Raw genomic sequence first — 21,885 nt, 5'->3', positions numbered from 1 at the left:
GGACGGCCCCGGGGCTGCTCGGAACCAACCGAACCGAACCGAACCGGGCCGTGCGGGCAGCCCCGGGCTCGCCGCCCCTTTCCCTCCCCCTCTCTCCCGGGGTGACGCTGGCTCAGCTCCGCGGGGCGGCCCGGCAGGGCCCCGGCGCCTCAGCTCCTCCTGGGGGTGCTGGGCCGCGGGTCCGGGGGGGTCGGGGAGGGAGCCCGGGCTGCCCCCCGCAACGTCCCCTCTGCCGCCCGCACCTCCTGCCTCCCGCTCCCGGAGCCCTCCTGCCGCAGGGAGGCCCCGGCCCCGGGCCTGCCAGGGCTCCCCCTCTCCGGGCACGGCGCGCCGGGAGGTGCGGGCACCCCCTGGCTTGGGCTGCCGGCGGCTCCAGCCCTGGGGTTGTCCTCAGGATGCCCCCCCGAGGGCTGCCACCGCCAGCCCCCCGCTGCGGAGCCCAGGGGGGTGTCAGGGAGAAGGACACGCTGTAAGATTGATGAGTACAGCAGAGGGTGAGGTGCTCTCAGGGCTCTTTCCCCTCATTGCTGGGTGGGGGTGTCAGAGTGAGCTGGGGGCTGCTCTGGGGGGGCATTTTCAGGCAGCTCAGAGCTGGGGTCTTCACCTCCCCCCACAGACACCCTGCAGGGAAGTGACATTCAATAAGCTCAGGCTGGGGGACACTCGGTGGGCAGCAGAGGGGCTGCTCGGCCCCTGGGGGGCTGATGTTCTGTGTCCGTGGGGACCCCCTCGTGGGAGGAACCTCTCGGGGCCTGTGCAGGGCAGAACACTGCAGTGTCAGGGGGAGCTCAGGTCTGCTCTGCAGAGCTGTGGGGTGGGGGGTGCTGCCTGTCCAAGGAGAGGAGGGGACACTGAAGCATGAACCCCCTCTTCCTTCTCAGCACGTACAGCTCCAGTGTCCCTGTGCTCCCTCGGCCCCTGAATGGGATTCCAGAATGGGATTTTCCAGCTGGGAACGGGCTCCTGATGCTCCATTTCTCCAGTGCCTTTTCCCAAAGTCTCTCTGGGGCTGCTCTCACTCCCTTCCTCTTGGTGAAAACACCTCAGGTGTGATGGTGCTGAGACAAACTCAGTGGGAGCCACTGCTCAGGGCTGGCTGGAGGATTTTATTTATTGTTTTGGTCAGGGTGAGGGTGCTGAGAGTGAACACCCAGCTTCAGGACAGCTCATGGGGAAACTCACCCAAGCTTTCTGTGGATTTGGGTTTTTTTTTTCCTTTCTGCAGAGCAGCCCAGGTGGGTTCCTGCCTTCCTGCTGTGCTGAAAACCCCATGGCTCTTCCATGGTGCCTGACTTGGGAATCCCATCCTAACCACGGCCCTCTTTGCTTGCTCTCCAGGTTGGGTGTGCTGCTGGGTGCTGCTGGGTGCCCCCCCAAGGCATTTCTTGTTTCTCCACATTGATGGAAGAGCAGCCAGGGCTCCTGTCCTGCTGGTGCTGCTGAGGAGCTCCTGGGAGAGGTGGTGAATGAGGGAGGACACGCTGGGGGATGGTAAGGGGGGCTCTTCCAGGGGGGCTCTTCCAGGGGGGCATTTCCAGGGGGGCATTTCCAGGGGGCCACTTCCAGGGGGCCACTTCCAGGGGGGCTTTTCCAGGGGTGCATTTCCAGGGGTGCATTTCCAGGGGCCATTTCCAGGGGGAATTTCCAGGGGGCCACTCCCAGGGGGATATTTCCAGGGTGGCATTTCCAGGGGGGCTTTTCCAGGGGGGCTTTTCCAGGGGGGCTTTTCCAGGGGGGCTTTTCCAGGGGGGCTTTTCCAGGGGCCATTTCCAGGGGGCCATTTCCAGGGGGCCATTTCCAGGGGGCCATTTCCAGGGGGCCATTTCCAGGGGGCCACTTCCAGGGGGGCTTTTCCAGGGGGATATTTCCAGGGGGGCATTTCCAGGGGGGCATTTCCAGGGGGGCTTTTCCAGGGGGCCATTTCCAGGGGGATATTTCCAGGGGGCCACTTCCAGGGGGCCACTTCCAGGGGGCCACTTCCAGGGGGCCACTTCCAGGGGGCCACTTCCAGGGGGCCACTTCCAGGGGGCCATTTCCAGGGGCCATTTCCAGGGGGATATTTCCAGGGGGATATTTCCAGGGGGATATTTCCAGGGGGCCACTTCCTTCCAGGGGCCCACTCCCAGGGGGCCATTTCCACATTTCCAGGGGGCCATTTCCAGGGGGCCAGCTTTGGGGGAGCCTGAGGCACCATCCTGGTGGCAGCAGGAGGAGCTGTTGTGGGGCTGCTCTGCCTCCAGGTGGTGTGAGGAGCAGGAGCTGCCTCTGCTCCAGGCTGGAGGAGCTGCTGGAAGTCCCACTCCTACTCCCAGCTCCATGTGGAAAGCCACAGGTGCCACAGGAGCTGAGTCAGGATGTTAAAAGAATTCCCAGGGTCTGGAGGGTGAGGGAATTGCAGCTGGAAGCTGCTCTGGAGAGGCCAGGGCTGTCTTTTTTGGGGGCTGAAGTGATTTAATTGGTAAAATGCATCCAAAGCTCAGTGTGACTCTGTCTTCGTGAGATCATAAAAGTCTTTTCCAACCAAAAGATTGGATATTAGGGAAAATTTCTTCCCCAGAAGGGTTGTCAGGGCAGGGCTGGAGTTCCCATCATCCCTGGAGATGTGGTGCTGAGGGACACGGGGCAGTGCTGGGGGAAGGGTTGGAGTTGATCCTGGAGGTCTCAGCTCTTCCCTGAGTTTGATTTGTCCCAATCAGGGACTCCAGAGGCCCCTTCCAGTCTCAGCCATCCCTGGGACTCAGGGTTCATCTGGGAGCAGTGATCAGGGCAGATTTGTGGGATTCCACAGAATCACAGAGGGAAGGGTTGGAATTGATCCTGGAGGTCTTTTCCATCCCAAAAAGTTGTGTGCTCTGGGCAGTTCCCTGGATCTCCAGGAGCAAAGTGCTGGGAGGTGTCAGCCCCAGCTTCAGTGTCCAGAACATTCCGTGGCCACACGCTGAAAAAGGGGGGTCCTGAGCTCCTCTGTGGGGTTTCTGATGAGACATTCCAGAACTCCTGGAGTGGCTGCTGCCCTGTGGAGCTGAGCAGATGAAACCAAATTCAGGAAAATGCTCAACTCTTCCCTGAGCTTGATTTGTCCCAATCAGGGACTCCAGAGGCCCCTTCCAGTCTCAGCCATCCCGAGACTGGGATTTGGGGCTCAGCTGGGAGCAGTGATCAGGGCAGATTGGGTGGGATTCCACAGAATCACAGAGGGAAGGGTTGGAGTTGATCCTGGAGGTCTTTTCCATCCCAAAAAGTTGTGTGCTCTGGGCAGTTCCCTGGATCTCCAGGAGCAAAGTGCTGGGAGGTGTCAGCCCCAGCTTCAGTGTCCAGAACATTCCGTGGCCACACGCTGAGAGAGGGGGGTCCTGAGCTCCTCTGTGGGGTCTCTGATGAGACATTGCAGAACTCCTGGAGTGGCTGCTGCCCTGTGGAGCTGAGCAGATGAAACCAAATTCAGGAAAATGCCCTGAGTTTGATTTGTCCCAATCAGCTGGTGCAGGACAGGGACTTCAGAGGCCCCTTCCAGTCTCAGCCATCCCTGGGATTCTGGGCTCAGCTGGGAGCAGTGATCAGGGCAGATTTGTGGGATTTCACAGAATCACAGGGAGTCAGGGGTTGGAAGGGACCTCAGGAGATCCTGGAGTCACCTCCAGCAGTCACACAGACACCTCCAGGGGGGCTTTGAGACCCCACAACCCCCCTGGGCAGCCTGGGCCAGGGCTCCCTCACCCTCACCCTGGAAAAGTTTTTCCTTACATTTCTGTGGAAGCTCCTGTGCTCCAGTTTGTCCCCACTTGCCCTGTCACTGCACATCCCTGAGGTGACATTCCAGGGGTTCCTGTCGTGCCTGGGGCTGTTTTAGGGGCAGTGACCTCAGGGGGTTGCAGGGGCAGCGCCGGGACGCTGGGAACTTCCCTCCCTTCACCCCCCTTCTCCTCTCACTCCGCTCCCAAGGTTCCCACGTGGGAGTTGCCCTGGATGTGGTCGGTGCTGCCCTGGGAAGATGCCTTGATAGGGAACTGAGCCCCTTCAGTGATGGGCTGTGGGACCAGCAAGGTGCTTCCCGAGCCCCCCAAAGACGTCCAGCTCGACCTGGTGAAAAAAGTGGAGCCTCACGGCGGCCGCCATGACGCCTACAAACACTTCATCACGGGGGGCCCGGGGACCCTCATCAAGGCGGGCTCCCCCTCCCCTCCCCCTCACCCCCCTCACCCCCTCCACCCCCAGCCCCCCGAGCCCCCTCCCCGCAGGAACAAGGTGGCCAAGTACCGGGCCAAGTTCGACCCCCGGGTGACGGCCAAGTACGAGGTGAAGGCTCTGATCGGGCGGGGCAGCTTCAGCAGGGTGGTGCGGGTGGAGCACAGGGCCACGCGCCAGCCCTACGCCATCAAGATGATCGAGACCAAGTTCCGGGAGGGCCGGGAGGTCTGCGAGTCGGAGCTGAGCGTCCTGCGCCGCGTGCGCCACACCAACATCATCCAGCTGATCGAGGTCTTCGAGACCCAGGACAGGGTCTACCTGGTGATGGAGCTGGCCACGGGGGGGGAGCTCTTCGACCGCATCATCGCCAAGGGCTCCTTCACCGAGCGCGACGCCACGCGGGTGCTGCAGATGGTGCTGGACGGGGTGAGGTACCTGCACGGCCTGGGCATCACCCACCGGGACCTCAAACCCGAGAACCTCCTCTACTACCACCCCGGCACCGACTCCAAGATCATGATCACCGACTTCGGGCTGGCCAGCGCCCGCAAGAAGGGGGACGACTGCCTGATGAAAACCACCTGCGGCACCCCCGAGTACATCGCCCCCGAGATCCTGGTGAGGAAACCCTACACCAACTCCGTGGACATGTGGGCCCTGGGGGTCATCTCCTACATCCTGCTGAGCGGCACCATGCCCTTCGAGGACGACAACCGCACCCGGCTCTACCGGCAGATCCTCAAGGGGAAGTACAGCTACTCGGGAGAGGTGAGCCCCCCGTCACCCTGCCACAGGGGCAGGGACACCCCAGCACCACAGGGGCTTCGTGGGGGGGTGGCCAGAACGTGGCTGTCACCTGCAGGGTGGTGGCGTGGCCGGGGTTAAACGGGCTCTGTCATCCCGGCCTCTCAAACTCCCTCCTCTTCTCTCTCTGCTTCCCAACATCCCTCTTGTGAAATCACAGAACTGACAGAGAGTGGGGCACAGAATCACAGCTGGGAGGGACATCTCTGCCACTGCCCTGTCAGTCCTGGCAGAATTCCTTGGATCCTATTTGTAAATCACAAAATTGACAAGAGTGGGGCACAGAATCACAGCTGAGAGGGGAACTCTCTGCAGTCCTGGCAGAAGTCCTTAGATCCCATTTGTAAATCACAGAATTATAAAATCACAGAATTGACAGAGAGTGGGGCACAGAATCACAGCTGGGAGGGGAACTCTCTGCCACTGCCCTGTCAGTCCTGGCAGAATTCCTTAGATCCCATTTGTAAATCACAGAATTATAGAATCACAGAATTGACAGAGAGTGGGGCACAGAATCACAGCTTGGAAGGGACTTCTCTGCCCTGTCAGTCCTGGCAGAATTCCTTAGATCCCATTTGTAAATCACAGAATTGACAGAGAGTGGGGCACAGAATCACAGCTTGGAAGGGACTTCTCTGCCACTGCCCTGCCAGTCCTGGCAGGAGTCCTTGGATCCCATTTCTCCAGGTAAATGAGGTTCTTCTGGATGGCAGTCCTGCCTTCCTGCATCCCAACTCCTCCTCCAAATCTTGGCTGTCAACAACCAAGAAGCAAGTGCTGGAAAATGGGATGGGAGAGGGAGATCTGCAGCAGAAATGGCTGCAGAGCAAAGCAGAGGAGAGGCTCAGCATGCAGAATCTGTGTGTATAGCATTCCCTGGTTCTGTCCTGGAGCATTCAGGGGCTTCACCATCATCTGCCCTGAAGTGCAGAGTTCATGGGATCACAGAATGTCAGGTTGGAAGGGACCTCAAGGATCACCTGGTCCAACCCTTCTGATATTATTGTTTATCTGAGATGTCCCAGCACCCCATGGAGCTGAGACTTCCAACTTCCCCAAGTGGGGGAATCCACCCCTTCCCCTGGGAGACCATTCCAGGGTCTGACTGTCCTCAGGGTGAAAAATTTCCCTCTTGTGTTCAGCCAGAATCTCCCCAGGAGCACCTTGTGCCCATTGCCCCTCATCCTGTCCATGGGACTCCTTGTAAACAGGGAGTCTCCATCTTCTTTGGAGCTGCCCTTTAGGTGCTGGAACAACATTGCCCCTGTGCTCAGCCCTGGGGAGGCCACAGCTTGAGTCCTGTGTCCAGTTCTGGGCCCCTCAGCTCAGGAAGGAGATTGAGGTGCTGGAGCAGGTCCAGAGAAGAGCAAGGAGGCTGTGAAGGGATCCAGCACAAGTCCTGTGAGGAAGGGCTGAGGGAGCTGGGGGTGTTGAGGCTGGAGAAGAGGAGGCTCAGGGGAGACCTCATCACTCTCTACAACTCCCTGAAAGGAGGTTGGAGCCAGGGGGGGGTTGGGCTGATATCAGTGGGACAAGAGGGCATGGACTAAAGAATTTTTTCCTAATATCCAGCCTAAACCTCCCCTGGCAGAGCTGAAGCTCTGCCAGGGGAGGTTTAGGTTGGATATTAGGAAAGAATTCTTTGCAGAGAGGGTGCTCAGCCATTGGAATGGGCTGCCCAGGGAAGGGGTGGATTCTCCATCCCTGGAGATATTTCAAAAGAGCCTGGTGCTCCCTTTAGGTGCTGGAACATCATAACAAGGTCTCCCCTGAGCCTTCTCTTCTCCAGGCTGAACAGACCCAGTTTTCTCAGCCTCTCCTCACGTGGCAGTGCTCCTGTCCTGTGTGTTACCCAAGGAGATGATCTCCTGATGAGCAGAGCTGGGGTGCTGGTGGCTTTCTGCCTGGGGAGAGCCTGAGGTTTCCCCCTCAGCCCTGGTAAGCTCATGTTGGATACTTTGGTGCCTGGGTGAATGTTTGAAATACAGAAGTGTGTTGATTCCTGGTGTGACTCCTGGTACAGATCCATGTCTGGAAAACACCTCTGCTGAGAGACAAGGATGGGGCAGACAGAGGGGGTCTTGCTGCTTACATCTGGAGACACAGGCAGGTTTGAAATGGATCTGCACTGACTCCTGAGCTCAGTGTGTGACAAAGCTGAGGACTGAAGGAGAATTTTCTTAGGTAACAATGGAAAGAGGAAGCTTGAGGGGATGAATTTCAGGTGGAAAATGGGTGTTCCTACCTCAGAGTGCCCTGGCTGGCAGGATGGTCCCGTGGCAGCCTGACCAGCTCCTGCTGTCTTGCTGCTGGGCATGGTGAAAGTTCTCAGTTTTGAGCCTGTTCCTCTGCCAGCACAATTGCCAAGAGCTGGCATCACCTCCCTGAGGATCACACCTCTGAGAGATGAGGGTGTCCTGATTGGCATTTCACTGGAAATATTAAGAAGTGAAGCTTTTATAACCTCTTTATTAAGAGAGGAGGGTGTTGAGGTTTCTGAATCCCATGGCTTTGTGAGATGAAGCCTGCTGGGAGGGTGTTAGTGACTGACTGAGTTTCTGATTCCAAAATGACAGCAAAATAACTGTCAAAAAACCCAGAATAAAGCAGTGGTTGTTCTGGTGTTTTTAGGTGTGACAGAGATGTTGGCATTTTAGTGCTGGATGGGAGGAGTCTGACATGGTACATTTAAATGTATTCAGATGCTTTAGGATTGTGCTGGGGAAAAAAAAAAGGGGGTGAGGGGTTCCCAAGCTGTCAGTGAGTCTTTGATACTGCCCAGCTGTCAGGCCAGCTCCTGCTTCTGTCCAAGCTGAAGTGAGAATGTCCAAGCTGAATCCACAAGGAACATTGGTGGATGTGTAGGAGACCACTGAGGAGAGCCTGGATTTGAAACCTTGGAATCTTTTCCTTCTCCTGTTGAGCTCCTCAGGAGCTCTCACAGAGGAGACACAACTGCCAGGAGCTGCAGATCTGCCACTTTTCTGGACCACGTGTGTTACTTCTTTTAGAAACTGCAGAACTCAGTTCCTTGTCCAACATTTCAGCTGCTTCTGTGACCTCCAGGTGCAGCTGACCTGGGCAGCTTTTGCTTCTCTTCTTCACTTGCCATGGGCATCATTTCCTAAGCAGCTGCAGAGCTGTGAGGCCACAGTGGGGTTATCCCCACAGGCAGTGGGTGACATCTGCAGGGTCACTACTACACCTTCCAGCCCTGGCTTTGCTCCTGTGTAGAGAGAGGCCACTTCCCTGATATTTGTGGGGCAGCAGGAGTCATCCCAAGTGCCTGCCTCTCCTTAGAGTTTCTCATTCAAGCACTCAGTGGGTGCTGGCTTATCTCAGCTTGGCCCTTGGCCTCTAGACCACAGATACAGAGCTTTCCAGACCCCTTGGCCAAACCTAGGTTTGGTCCTTTTTAGCTCATCCCATTCTGTTTCTCCTGGCCATTCATTTTTCTCCTCTACATCCAGTTCTTTGATTTGGAGAAATGGTCCAGTGTTTGGGATTTTTTTTTTTTTTTTTTTTTTTTAAATTTCCTATCTCTCATAGAATGGTTTAGGTTGGAGGGGACCTTTAGGATCATCTGGACCCAGCCTCCTGCCATGGGTGCTCCAGGCCCCATCCAACCTGGCCTTGAACACTTCCAGGGATGGGGCAGCCACAACCTCCCTGGGCAACCTCTCTCACCACCCTCACACTAAATAATTTCTTCCTAATATCTAATCTGAATCTCTTCTCTTCCAGTTTAAAACCATTATCCCACCTGTCTCCTGTCACTCCATGCCCTTATAAAAAACCCCTCCCCAGCTTTCCTGTAGGGCCCAGTTCAGGCACTGGGAGGTGGTTATAGGGTCTCCCAGGAGCCTTCTCCAGGAATTGGTGGCCCTTGAGCTGCCAGAAGGGCAGGAAGCTGTTGACTCTCAATTTCCTTCTTCCCTCAGGGGACTTGTTTTTATTCTTAACCTCTCCAGCATATTGTGGTGGAGTTCCATAGTCTCAAAAGACATGGAAAAGGTGGTCACTTCCCTAAGCTTTTCTTTGCCCCTGCTTTTTATGTGGTGTTTTTCTGCATGCATCCCCTTTACTTGAGAAGCCAGACTAACTTTTCCCTGTCCACCTGCCAGTTAACTGCACTTATTCCACGTTTGGTTCCTGCTTTTTTTGAGGCTGAAGGCCCAGCTGTGTTTGGTGTTTCCTATGGAATACATCCCACGGATCTGAGTTTTGCTGTTCCCTTTCTGTGGGCTCCCTCTTGAGCTCTGGGAGGGGGTGATGTGTGAGCACCATGGCTTTGTGTCATGGCACAGGAAGGACTCTGCAGTTGTTGGCTGTTTCTTCCTGCAAGGTTCCTGACACTCTTCCTGTGTCTTTGACACCTCTCAGTGTTTGGGTGGTGACAGAGTGATGAGCTGTGACTCCAGGTGTTAATTGCTGATTAGGGGATGTCTTGGTGTCTGCATCACCTGCTGCATTCCCTCTGATGTCTCCACCCCTCAGTGCATGACCTTGAGATGAGTGACATTGAACTTTTACCTTTTTACAGATTTTTTTAGTGAAGTTCAGCATGCTCTCCTGGACAGGTTCTGCCTGTGACTGGGAAACCTGGTGATTCTGGAGTTTTGGAAGCAAGCAGTGGGACCTGGGTTTGACACCTGATTAATGCTGCTGAGCTGTTGAGGTGAAAAGCAGAGCTGAGGTGTGATGCAGAAAGCAGGGAGAGATTGTGTGATAAATCAGCTGCTCCTCTGTGTGCTGCTGCTGGGGGAGGATGGCAGCCTGAATTTTGCACCCTGAAGATGCTGCTTGCCCTTCCTCAGAAGCAGCCTGAGGTTCAACACCTCTAAACATCATCCTGTGCCCCCGGGGCAGCTCCTGGTGTCCTGGCACCTCTGCCCATCCTCCACCTGCACTGGGGTCCAGGTCTGCTTCCCCCTGACAGAATAAAAAGTGTGTGAGGAAGGGTGGTGAGAACAGCCCCAGGGATGGGCTGGATTCTGCCTGCAGAGTGAGCAGAGCAGAGCCATTCCTCCAGACAGATCCAGCTGGGAAGGGAGCCTCAGGCAGAGCAGGGAGAGGGAGCAGAGAGCAACTGCTTAGGGCAGTCCCTGGGGTGATCCCGTGTGGTGTCCTCTGGTCCCTGTATCAGGACAGAATTGTTTGGAGAGATTTTGTGGCTTTGTTGTGTTGGGCTTGGGGGGTGTTGGGTTCTTGCAGGTCGGTTGTGTGCCACAGAGAATCATGGAATTTTCAGAGTTGGAAAGGACCTCACCCAGTTCCACCCCCCTGCCATGGGCAGGGACCCCTCCCACCAGCCCAGGTTGCTCAGAGCCCCATCCAGCCTGGCCTTAAAAACTTCCAGGGATGGATGGGGCTTCCAGCACCTCTCTGGGCAACCTGGGCCAGGGTCTCAGCACCCTCATGGGGAAGAACTTCTTCCTAACTCCCAATCTGAATCTCCCCTCCTCTGCTTTGAATCCATCCCCCCACGTCCTGTCACCACTGACACCCCAAAAAGTCCCTCCCCAGCTTTCCTGTGGCCCCTTCAGACACTTGAAGGCCACAGTGAGGTCTCCTTGGAGCCTTCTCCTCTCCAGACTGAACAAGCCCAACTCTCTCAGTCTGGGGTCACAGCAGAGGTGCTGCAGCCCTCTGAGCATCCCCAGGGCCCTTCTCTGGACACACTCAGCACCTCCAGGTCCCTCCTGTGAAAGTGGCCCCAGAACTGGGTGCAGGACTCCAGGTGGGGTCTGAGCAGAGGGGGAGAATCCCCTCCCTGGCCCTGCTGCCCACACTTCTGATGCAGCCCAGGACCCCCTTGGCTTTCTGGGCTGCCAAGTGCACCCTGAGGGCTCATGAGGAAGCATTAAATGTTTGAAAGTGCCAGTGCCTGAGCCAGAAGCATTTTCTGTGTTATCCCACCACAAATCCTGTGCTTTCTGAGGCTGTGTGGTTACTGTGTGTGACAGGAGGGGTTGTTTGGGGAAGCTGAAGATGTTTTACTGCTTGGGAAGCAAATCTGTGTCACCCTGTATGGTTTGCCCAGATGCTTTCTGTTCTTCCAGAGCTGGGGAAAATGGATGCTTTAATTTACCAGTGTAATTAAGCTTATTCCCCTAAATTGCAGGCACATGATTGTGGCCAGGTATCAGCAGGAGATGTGATACCAGAATTCCACTTTGGGAATAAATTGTAGGTGGAAAAAAAAAAAGCCAGACACATCTTCGTTTCCAAAGGTTCCAGAGGTGCCTGGTGTCATTCCCACAACCTTGCTAGTTTTCTTAAAGCCTTCTTCTGGAGTTTGAAATTCATCCAAATTTCTGGTGTTCCCAAAAAAAAAAAAAAAAAGTTGTTTTTTTTTTTAAGGGGGGGGGGAAGCGAGGAGCTGTCAGACGTGAGGCTGCTGATAAGCATCCCGAGGATCAATGCCCAGCCCTGCTTTTGGAGAGCTCTGGCCTCAAAAGCAGAGAGGACAAAGCTGTATTGAGAGAGGAATAAAAGCCAAGATGCACACTGACCCAAGAAGTGGCTCCAGCTCCTTGAAAAACAAGAGGCTTGTGTCCAGCTCGTGTAATTGCTCTCCCAGGGCACTGCTCTCCCTTCCACAGTGCCAGCTCTCTCTGAAGAGCCCATTAGCAGATCAATAGGAGAGCTCTCCCAGAAGAGCTCCTTGGGGTGCAGCTGACATCACTGCTCTGTATTTCCTCCCCCCTTCTGTCCTTTCTGAGCTGCTTGGAGTGCTGGGTAGGGTGAGGAAGGAAGGAAAGCTCTGGGACTTGGTGTGCTTTTCCTCAGCACCTCGGAGCGAGGGCTCTGGGGGCTCCTGAGACTCCATTTGATGTTGCCTGCTACAGTCATTCTCTTCTTCTTTTGTTAGAACTCACAAAAAAAGAAACTTGGCAGTATTTTAATGAAATCTTGGGGCTGAAGCTGATTTCTGGGGGTTTCTTTGGAGCTTTAAAAAGCTGTCTGAGGAATAAAGCTGGAATTCCATTCACAGTTCCTTTGAGTTTGAAATGAACATTAGACCATCATTATCCTGCCCTGGTCCTGCTTCAGAGCTTGTCCTTCTCTTGAATACTGATGCTTTTAGGTTGCTTTGCACCTGGATAACTTGCAGTAATAAGTGATGGATAATCCCAGTTGTGGGTAAATGGGGAAAGTGAGCTCAGGGTTGTTCTGGTTTTGATGTCTGACCTGGCAGATCATTTTCCTGTGTCACCCATTTTCCTGTTCATGAGACAGAATCAGCTTCTTGTGGCTGTTGAGGGAACATCTCTTAATCAGTTTAAAGCCAAAAAAGCTTGCTCTGAATAATGGTGCCAGTGGATCCAGGTGATGTAAGGAGTGATGGATCTGATGGATGAAGGAAGTTGGATGTTGCAAACTGGTAGGAGCTCTGCAAGGGACTTAGCAGCTGTGCCAAGGGATTATCTGGTTTTGTGTGGCTTGCTTAGATTTTCCAGTGGTGTTTAATAAAATTCTTTTGCAGCTGGAATGTGATAGTGGCCTTTCCATGGCTCAGCAACTTGCTAAAGGTAAGCACAAGGCTGAATCGTGTGGTCACATCCATGGGGAAGGAGAAAGCAAGGGGGTTGGAAAGATCTGTTCCCAAGCATTAGGACAAAGTTCACCAGTGAAGCTGTGCAGTTGCTGGTGACCCAGAATTCTTCAGATGGTGAAAAGAAGGGTTGTGGGCTTTACAAGCTTGCACGAGTTCACAGAGCAACTAAATAAATTTGTGGAAGACAAATCAGTGGAGAGAATGACATTAAGAAGACCCAAGTGTGGATAAAGAGGTCACTGATCCACACATTTTTCAGGTTTGAGACTGTTAATTGCAGCACAGAAACTCTTCTCTTGGCCTGACTGCATCTGTGATCCAGGAACCTTCAGTCCCAGCAGGGCTGCTGCTCTTCCCATCTCTCTTTTTCTCCCTTAGCTGAGGCTTTCACCCACTCCCTGGGGCTGTGGGGCTGAGCAGCAGCAGAGCAGACAGTGGGGTTGGGTTGGGTGAGAAGCATTTTGGGGAGGCTGAGCTGTCCCACCAGACCTTGATGGAGAAAACCCCACAGGTCCCCTGCAGCTCTGGCTTCTGCTTTGGCAGCAGAGTGATTCCAGCTGAGGTTTAGAAGTGGAAATCAATCCCAAGGCTTGTCAGCTCCCACAGGCTGCTGGCTAATGCTGCTTTGGAGAGGCCAGGCACGGAACAGGCACAGGAGGTAAACATTTCCTATTAAAGGGAATGTCCTTGAATTGCCACCTGGTGGTGCAGCTCCCCTGGAGGCAAGTTAAAAACCAAGAGATGTGCTCAGATTATGTAGTAATAAAAAAATGCATTCTGCAGATGGGAAACTTGGTTTAACTTCCCCTTCTCCTGCACAGTTGTGTTTGTGGTTTGGGTTTTGTTGTTGTTGTTGTTGTGTTGGGGTTTTTTTTCCAGGGAAGAAATGAGTCTGTCTTGACCTTACACATCTCTTCAGGAAAGGGAGGTGGGAATTGCATTCTGCTTGTGACTCCTTCAGGTGTGGGACATGAAGGCAGAAGCTCTCCCATCCTCCTGCCTGGCTGCTTCCCTCCCTCCTCCCATGTCCATGGTGCCTCCACTCTCCTGCAGCTCCTCTTGCCACTTTTTTTTTTTGCTGTTTAGGGTTTTGCTCACCTCTTTTCTTTGCACTCCCAGCACCATCCCAGGATGCTGTTTGCCACCACTCCTGCTGCCAGGTGTGTCAGGGGACAGCAGGTTTGGGGCTGCCTGCCCTGTGTCTGCATGTTGAAGGATTTCTCTCTGATCCCACCAGTTTATGGTGCCTTTTCCTGCTGATTTCACATGGAGTATGAAACCCTTCTAGAAACACAAGTGCCTTCCACCTGCATGTTTAGGAACATGTCCCCTTCAAACCAAAGATTCTGGTGGTTTGATTTTTAAGGCTTGCTCACTCTTCCTTTAAAACCTGCCCTTTTTTTCTCTGTTTGAGCAGCAGGCCCATCAGCCAGCCTCTCATTTTAAGGCTGAACCTTTGGCAGAATCACTTTTCCTGGCCTGACAAGTACAATCTTGCTCTGCTCTCCCACATCCAGATCTCTGCTGCACATTGTTTTACAGAGCTTGTTTCCTTGGCCACATCCACCCAGGTTTCCTCACCTCTGACTCTTTATTTGGGTTCCTTGGCTCCGTTGCAGCCTGTGTTCTGCTGAGTGGCAAAGCTGGTGATGATGAAGGGAAGGGCTGTGGTCTGTCAGGCTGTCCCCAGCTTTGGTGGCACCTTCCTAGGATAACCAGCAGGACTCTAGATGGGCTTCAGGTGGTTGTAATGCAGAGAATTAACTCAGATGCAGCTTAAAAGTCACACAAGTAACCATTGCATATTGTTTTTGTAGTGATGGCACTTCCTGAAGTTCTGTCAAGTCTGTTTCCAATCCATAATTTGGATTTGGTGCCATTATTTGTGATAACTCCATAAGAACAATGGCATTCATGACTTCCTTCTGCTTTTTATTTTGCAACAAATGGCCAAGCTCCCTCTGAGGGCATCAACAAGCAGCTGGTCTGGCTTCCTGCAGTTCCCTGCTGCAAGGTGTGGCACTTCAAATTTAGGAAGATACAGGCACAAAGTGACCTCTGAAGTTCTCTGCTTCAAACCCCTGTTCAGAGCAGGGCTAAATTTAAATGCAGATGAGGTCTCTTGGAGCTTGTTCAGCCAAGCTTTGGATGGAGATGTCACCATGTCCCTGAGCCTATCTTGTGGGAAATGTCCCTTTCCTTATATCCTGACAGCATTTTTTGGGGTGCAGCTTCAAAGTCACCACTTGCATTTCCACTGTGACACATCTGCTGTGGCCTCATTCCCACACCACTGCCCTGCCAGGAGTCCTTGGATCCCATTTCTCCAGGTAAATGAGGTTCTTCTGGATGGCAGTCCTGCCTTCCTGCATCCCAGCTCCTCCTCCAAATCTTGGCTGTCAACAACCAAGAAGCAAGTGCTGGAAAATGGGATGGGAGAGGGAGATCTGCAGCAGAAATGGCTGCAGAGCAAAGCAGAGGAGAGGCTCAGCATGCAGAATCTGTGTGTATAGCATTCCCTGGTTCTGTCCTGGAGCATTCAGGGGCTTCACCATCATCTGCCCTGAAGTGCAGAGTTCATGGGATCACAGAATGTCAGCTTGGAAGGGACCTCAGGGATCATCTGGTCCAACCCTTCTGATATTATTGTTTATCTGAGATGTCCCAGCACCCCATGGAGCTGAGACTTCCAACTTTCCCAAGTGGGGGAATCCACCCCTTCCCCTGGGAGACCATTCCAGGGTCTGACTGTCCTCAGGGTGAAAAATTTCCCTCTTGTGTTGAGTCAGAATCTCCCCAGGAGCACCTTGTGCCCATTGCCCCTCATCCTGTCCATGGGACTCCTTGTAAACAGGGAGTCTCCATCTGCTTTGGAGCTGCCCTTTAGGTGCTGGAACAGCATTAACCCTGTGCTCAGCCCTGGGGAGGCCACAGCTTGAGTCCTGTGTCCAGTTCTGGGCCCCTCAGCTCAGGAAGGAGCTTGAGGTGCTGGAGCAGGTCCAGAGAAGAGCAAGGAGGCTGGGAAGGGATCCAGCACAAGTGCTGTGAGGAAGGGCTGAGGGAGCTGGGGGTGTTGAGGCTGGAGAAGAGGAGGCTCAGGGGAGACCTCATCACTCTCTCCAACTCCCTGAAAGGAGGTTGGAGCTGGGGGGGGTTGGGCTGATATCAGTGGGACAAGAGGGCATGGATTAAAGAATTTTTTCCTAATATCCAACCTAAACCTCCCCTGGCAGAGCTCCAGCTGTATTTTAATACAGGAGATAAAGGAGCAGAGGCACCACTGCCCTCTGATGTTCCCACTGCTCCTTTATCTCCTGTATTAAAATATATATATATATTTATATACAGCAAGTCCCAGGGGTCAGGAGAGATGGGTTCTGCCTCCCACGTGTTGAGGATTTTCCTTTCCATGGAACTCTTGGCTCTGCAAGGTGCTCTGTGCAGACTCAGCTTTTCCTGGAAGTTCTCCACAGCCTCAGTGAGAGATCCCCAGGCTGTTTCCATCCCTGGCTGTGCCACTCAGTCTTTAGTCCCACGAGAGGCTTTTGCAGGATGAGGCCATCACCTTGGCCTCTGATCTCCTTGCCAGAGCAGAGAACATTTGCACCAGCAGGGTGTCCAGTCTGGGAGGCTTCTCCCCACAGCTGGAGAGTCCCAGCCTCTGGAAATGCAGCATCCCAAGGAAAGCAGGCACAGGGCAGCTGAAGGTTTGAGAGCACACTTGCCAGACTTATTTGCACCATCATACAGGTCCCTTGGCTCATGTTTTTGCCTTCTTGGGGGAAGAAAGGCTTTTTATTTATTTTTTTTTTTCTATTCTGTCTTTTTTTCTTTCCCTCAGGCACATTAGATGGTAGAAGTGTTTTACAGTAGTCCTGTTGCTAGAGACAGGCAAGCATTTTTTTTTTTTTTCCCCAAAAATTAGAGATTTTTTTCTTTTTAGATGAATTACTCTGCCCTTTGTCCTAGAAAAGGGAAAAAATCAATTTCCAGAGGAATGTGCTTTTGCATTTTCTCTGGCTGTGGGGAGGTGGTGGTTGTCAAGCAGAGCAAGAGGAGTGTTGGCAAGGGGCAGTCAGGGGGCTCTCTGCTGCAAAGGGCACTGTGCTCTGCTTTGAAGAGCTCAAGCATTTGAAGAGGATGAAAGTGTCTCTCCTGGGCTGGCACAAAGCCCCAGGGCCAGCCAGATAAATGTACTGCTCTTTTCTTTTAATGCAGCTGCACTTACCTGGGAGTAGGGGTGGGTTTGTGCTGCTCTCTGCCCATCTGAAGTGTTTGTCCAGCATCCTCCTGCTGCAGGAGCTGATATCTTGGGCTCTCTTAGATGGGATGAGCTCAGTGATAACCTGGAAAATCCTCCAGCCTCCTGCAGGCATCAGTGACCACACTCCTGCAAAACTTTAGTGTGCTGTATCGGGAAACACTTCATTTACAGGTAAAGAAACACCTTTTCCATGCAAAGGGCTTTGGAACCAATGCCTTTGGAACCAAACCAAAGGGGAAATCAATTCCCCTTTGCTTTGGCTGCTTCTTGAAGGTGGTTTCCTCCAGTGGAACTGGGGCCTTCCAAGGACCTTTCTCAAAATTGTTCCTTGTGCCTTTTTACTCTGTGTTTCAGCTCACGTTGCAGCTTTTATCTGTGAACCCCAAACCCCAGGGCAGGGGCAGCAAGGAGAGGGGGGATCTTGCACAGAGTGTTAGGGGTTGGCAGGGGTTTGGGGATCATCTACCCCACCCCCCTGCCTGAGCAGGTTTCACAGGGTGGCATCCAGGTGGCTTTGGAGCATCTCCAGAGATGGGAAACTCCAGCACCTCCTCCAGGGCTCTGCTGCCCCTGAAGCAGAGAGGTTTCTCCTCATGTTGAGATGTTCAGGTTTGTTCCTCTGCATCCATTTTTTGTTTCTGCACAGCCAGAGTCTGCAACCCCTGGTGAAGAGGTTGTATTTCTCAAAATGGTGCAGGTCAGTGAGTTTTCTGAGTGGCAGGTGCCTTGGCTGGGCTTCCCCTCAGTTTAGGTTTGCAGGTTTTGTGGCTTGAAGCATCCATTGAAACACGAGGTGGGGAATCCACAAGTTGGGGCTGAATGCTGTGATTTGGTTGGGGATGTTGAGCAGGGAGAAACTGAGCCTCAAAGGTCTTAGAAACAAAGAAGGAAGGGAGTGGATCTCTGTGGAGAAGAGGGATGGGTCTTTTCCCAGTAATTCCATTCACAACCCCTTGTTCTTAGCACTGCTCTCCAGGCTCAGGGCAAGGTGAAGGGCAGGAGCTGAGTGTTTGGTTCAGGATTTTGGGTGACCATCTGGGTTTGGGCAAGTGGCATGGAATTATTGTGAGGGTGGTGGAAGGCAGGAGTCACATCCAAGGGGAAAGGACTTGGGATAATGCTGTGATTTGATGTATTGTGTCTTCATTCCTGCATCTCTGGGCTCTATAAAATCCTTTTAATGGAATAGTGTTTCTGCAGAATTAGAGATGTAGGGATAAAGGGACATTGGTAGGGTAGAAAAAGAATATTAAGCTGCCTCTGTGCAGAGAACAGTATTAGCTAAAGGATTTGTACTGTCAGCTGCTGTTGATGTCTTTGACCCTTTCCAGGTCCCTAAACCTGGGCTGGGCAGTTCCCTCTTCCCCTTTGCTTTCTCCCAGGGCTCAGGTGTGTTGGTTTTCCATATCTTTAGTGGGAAATATGTTTGGAGTGGCAAACCCTGCTGCTGCAGGGGGTGTCCTTGGCTCAGGGAGGGGAGGTGAGTGGGAATTCTGCAGTGGGAAGAGCTGTGACCCTCAGGGGCAGGGTGTGAGCACTCCCTGGTTCTGTCCTGGCTGTGCCACACCTGGGAGTTGATCAGGGAGTTTATCTGGGTCAGTGGAATGGGGGGGAAACCTCTGAAACTGCTTCCCTGGACCTGCTCTGCCAGAGCCCCAGGCTGTGCTGTGAGGTCAAGTGGAAATAGAGAAGCTGAGGCACCCATAAAGTGTTTTTAAAGTGTGGTTTCAGGTGGGTGCTGGAAATGTGTTGCTTTCTGGAGGACATGGCAGCATCTTCTGGGGGTTGTAAAGAGCTGGCACCAAGCTGGGGCTGCAGCTTTAGGTTAAAATCTAGTTTTATTGAATCAAAACTGAGATCTGCAAAAGGGGGGCTGTGAGCACTCACCTTGCTGCAAAATCATTTTGCATCATTTGCAGGCCCTTAACTGACCCTGCCTCAGAGGGAGACCTCTGGGACTGGGTATTTTGGGAACATTCTGCTGTTGAAAGTTGGCTCAGATTTCTGAGCAGAGCTGGGGGCTTCCCTGGCAGGTCCAGTGTGCTCCTGCCCTGGGATGGGACAAAGCAGGAGTTTAACCAGCAAGTGTGCTGTGGGGAGGAAGTTCTGATTTTTATTGCAGAGAGTCCAGATCTCTTCTCAGCTGCAACAATTGTTTTGAGGAGTTCCTGGTGGTGCTGAGCTGTGTGCCTGGGAACATGCTGCTTAAATCCAGAGGTTTTCTTGGCAGTCTCTTTCAAGTTTGCTGATGACACTAAGCTGGGAGGAGTGGCTGACACACCAGAAGGCTGTGCTGCCATTCAGAGAGACTTAGACAGGCTGGAGAGTTGGGCAGGGAGAAACATGATGAAATTCAACAAGGGGAAGTGTAGAGTTTTGCATCTGGGGAAGAACAACACGATGTCCCAGTATAGGTTGGGGGCTGAGCTGCTGGAGAGCAGTGTAGGTGAAAGAGACCTGGGGGTCCTGGTAGACAAGAAGATGCCCATGAGCCAGCAATGTGCCCTTGTGGCCAAGAAGGCCAATGGCATCCTGGGGTGCATTAGAAAGGGGGTGGTTAGTAGGTCAAGAGAGGTTCTCCTCCCCCTCTATTCTGCATTGGTGAGGCCACACCTGGAGTATTGTGTCCAGTTCTGGGCCCCTCAGTTCAAGAAGGACAGGGAAGTGCTTGAAAGAGTCCAGCGCAGAGCTACTGAGATGATTAAGGGAGTGGAACATCTCCCTTATGAGGAAAGGCTGAGGGAGCTGGGTCTCTTTAGTTTGGAGAAAAGGAGACTGAGGGGTGACCTCATCAATGTTTTCAAATATGTAAGGGGTGAGTGTCAGGGAGATGGAGTTAGGCTTTTCTCAGTGGTGACCAGTGATAGGACAAGGGGTAATGGGTGTAAATTGGAGCATAGGAGGTTCAAGTTGAATATCAGAAAAAATTTTTTTACTGTAAGGGTGACAGAGCCCTGGAACAGGCTGCCCAGGGGGGTTGTGGAGTCTCCTTCACTGGAGACATTCAAAACCCACCTGGACACGTTCCTAGGGGATGTACTCTAGGGGGCCCTGCTCTGGCAGGGGGGGTTGGACTAGATGATCTTTCCAGGTCCCTTCCAACCCCTAGGATTCTAGGATTCTATGATTCTATGATCCCTAAATCTGACAGGATGGTAATTGAAGCTCTCAGGCTGGGGAGCACAAAGGAGCTGGGAAGGGTGGCTCCAGCCAGGGTCCCAGTTCCCTGCTCTGGATCAGGAATTTCAGGGATGGGTTTTCTGCTCTCTCCTTCTCCCTCCCCTCCCCAGCTGCTGCTTCACCCAGCGAGTGCTGGGAGGAATCCCAGACATGTTTTCCAATGCATTTGTTACTGAGGTGGATGCTGTTATGGATTTTCCTGAAAACTGAGCTTTTGCTAATGCAGCAGATTAGTGCTGATTGGTGAGATGGGTGCCCAAGGTGAGGGGAGGCAGAGGCTCTGCAGAGCTCCTGCTGGCAGCACAGCCAACACCTCCCTCCTGGTGGGATGGGATGGGATGGGATGGGATGGGATCTGGGCATCCCTGTCTGCAGCTCTTCAGCCTCCATCAGCAGGGAACACCCCAGGCATCAGGTGCACCCAGCACTGCAGGCACTCAGAGTCATTAAGCAAAGTCAGCCCCTTCCTAATGAAAAGCAGAATCCAGCTGGCTGAGAAGCAAAGTGTTTGCATGTTTCCTGCTACTGTCTGGGTCTGAAGAGGAATTTCTAAGGGGTTCATTCACAGTCTGATCATTCTGAGAGTGGTTTGTAGCTCAGACATAAGAAAAATTTCTTGTTATAGCTGGGATGCCTCAAAAGGCTTTTTTTACTCATATATCAGACACTGATATAAATGTCTGAGTTACAGTTTCTTTAGTTTCTTTCCACTGAGCCCTCTTTTTTTTTTCTTTTTTTTTAATTTGCTTTCAGCTTCAGGAATTCTTGGTGCCATTCTTAAGCTACCTTTTTGCTCATGAGACTGATTTAAAAAAATTAGAGAAAACCAGCCTGGCTCTTGGGTGAGAGTGGGAAATCATTTCATGGCATTCCCACCTTCCAGAATTTGTGGGCTTTCCTGTACCTCCAGGGTTTGACACAGGGGCTTGGCAGGGATGGATCTGGCACTGGAGGCTTCTCTTGCTGTTTCATGGAAGTGTTCCATGATCTCTGAAGAATCCCTGCCCAGGGATGCAGCACTGGACAGCTTTGCTTTGGAAACCTGTGTGTGCCAGGCACGTGGAGCTCCTGAGCAGTCCAGGCAGATAAATCCAGTGAGGAAATGTCATCCCCATGCTACAGAGAGAGGTGGATTGGCCATGTCTGCAGGCAGGAGAGGCAGGATTTGAAGTTTTTCTCATCTTCTGGAAACAGGGAACCCTCTCCTCTCCCTGGCTGTGAGCAAGCAGTGTTGCTTCACATGTCCTCTGCTTCAGCTGAGATCTGTGGGAGAGAGAATTTCACCCTGGGGAATCATAGAATCATGGAGTGGGCTGGGTTGGAAGGGACCTCAGAGATCACCAAGTCCAACCCTTGCTCCACTCCCCCCGTGGTTCCCAGCCCATGGCACTGAGTGCCACATCCAGGCTCTTTTGAAATATCTCCAGGGCTGGAGAATCCACCCCTTCCCTGGGCAGCCCATTCCAATGTCTGAGCACCCTCTCTGGAGAGAATTCTTTCCTAATATCCAACCTAAACCTCCCCTGGCAGAGCTTCAGCTCTGCCAGGGGAGGTTTAGGTTGGATATTAGGAAAAAATTCTTTAGTCCATGCCCTCTTGTCCCACTGATATCAGCCCAACCCCCCCTGGCTCCAACCTCCTTTCAGGGAGTTGGAGAGAGTGATGAGGTCTCCCCTGAGCCTCCTCTTCTCCAGCCTCAATACCCCCAGCTCCCTCAGCCCTTCCTCACAGGACTTGTGCTGGATCCCTTCCCAGCCTCCTTGCTCTTCTCTGGACCTGCTCCAGCACCTCAAGCTCCTTCCTGAGCTGAGGGGCCCAGAACTGGACACAGGACTCAAGCTGTGGCCTCCCCAGGGCTGAGCACAGGGGCAGAATCCCTTCCCTGGAC

The 21,885-nt window shown here is 53.1% G+C and overlaps 2 protein-coding genes across 2 annotated transcripts in view; both read left to right on the top strand.

Annotated features, from left to right (window-relative positions):
- PSKH1 (protein serine kinase H1) overlaps nucleotides 1–21,885 on the top strand; it is a 39,056-nt gene that overhangs the window by 59 nt on the left and 17,112 nt on the right. Inside the window, exons 2-3 of the mRNA XM_071757247.1 lie at nucleotides 1,339–1,491; nucleotides 3,943–4,956. Coding sequence (XP_071613348.1) covers nucleotides 4,024–4,956 — 933 coding nt within the window. The 5' untranslated portion in view covers nucleotides 1,339–1,491; nucleotides 3,943–4,023. The remainder of the gene's footprint in view (nucleotides 1–1,338; nucleotides 1,492–3,942; nucleotides 4,957–21,885) is intronic.
- THAP11 (THAP domain containing 11) overlaps nucleotides 1–21,885 on the top strand; it is a 123,723-nt gene that overhangs the window by 91,933 nt on the left and 9,905 nt on the right. The window lies entirely within an intron of this gene.

Source organism: Heliangelus exortis, chromosome 13 (assembly GCF_036169615.1).
Source record: "Heliangelus exortis chromosome 13, bHelExo1.hap1, whole genome shotgun sequence".
Lineage (NCBI taxonomy): Eukaryota > Metazoa > Chordata > Aves > Apodiformes > Trochilidae > Heliangelus > Heliangelus exortis.
The sequence above is the reverse complement of the archived record's forward strand: the minus strand, read 5'-3'. Positions and strand labels throughout refer to the sequence as shown.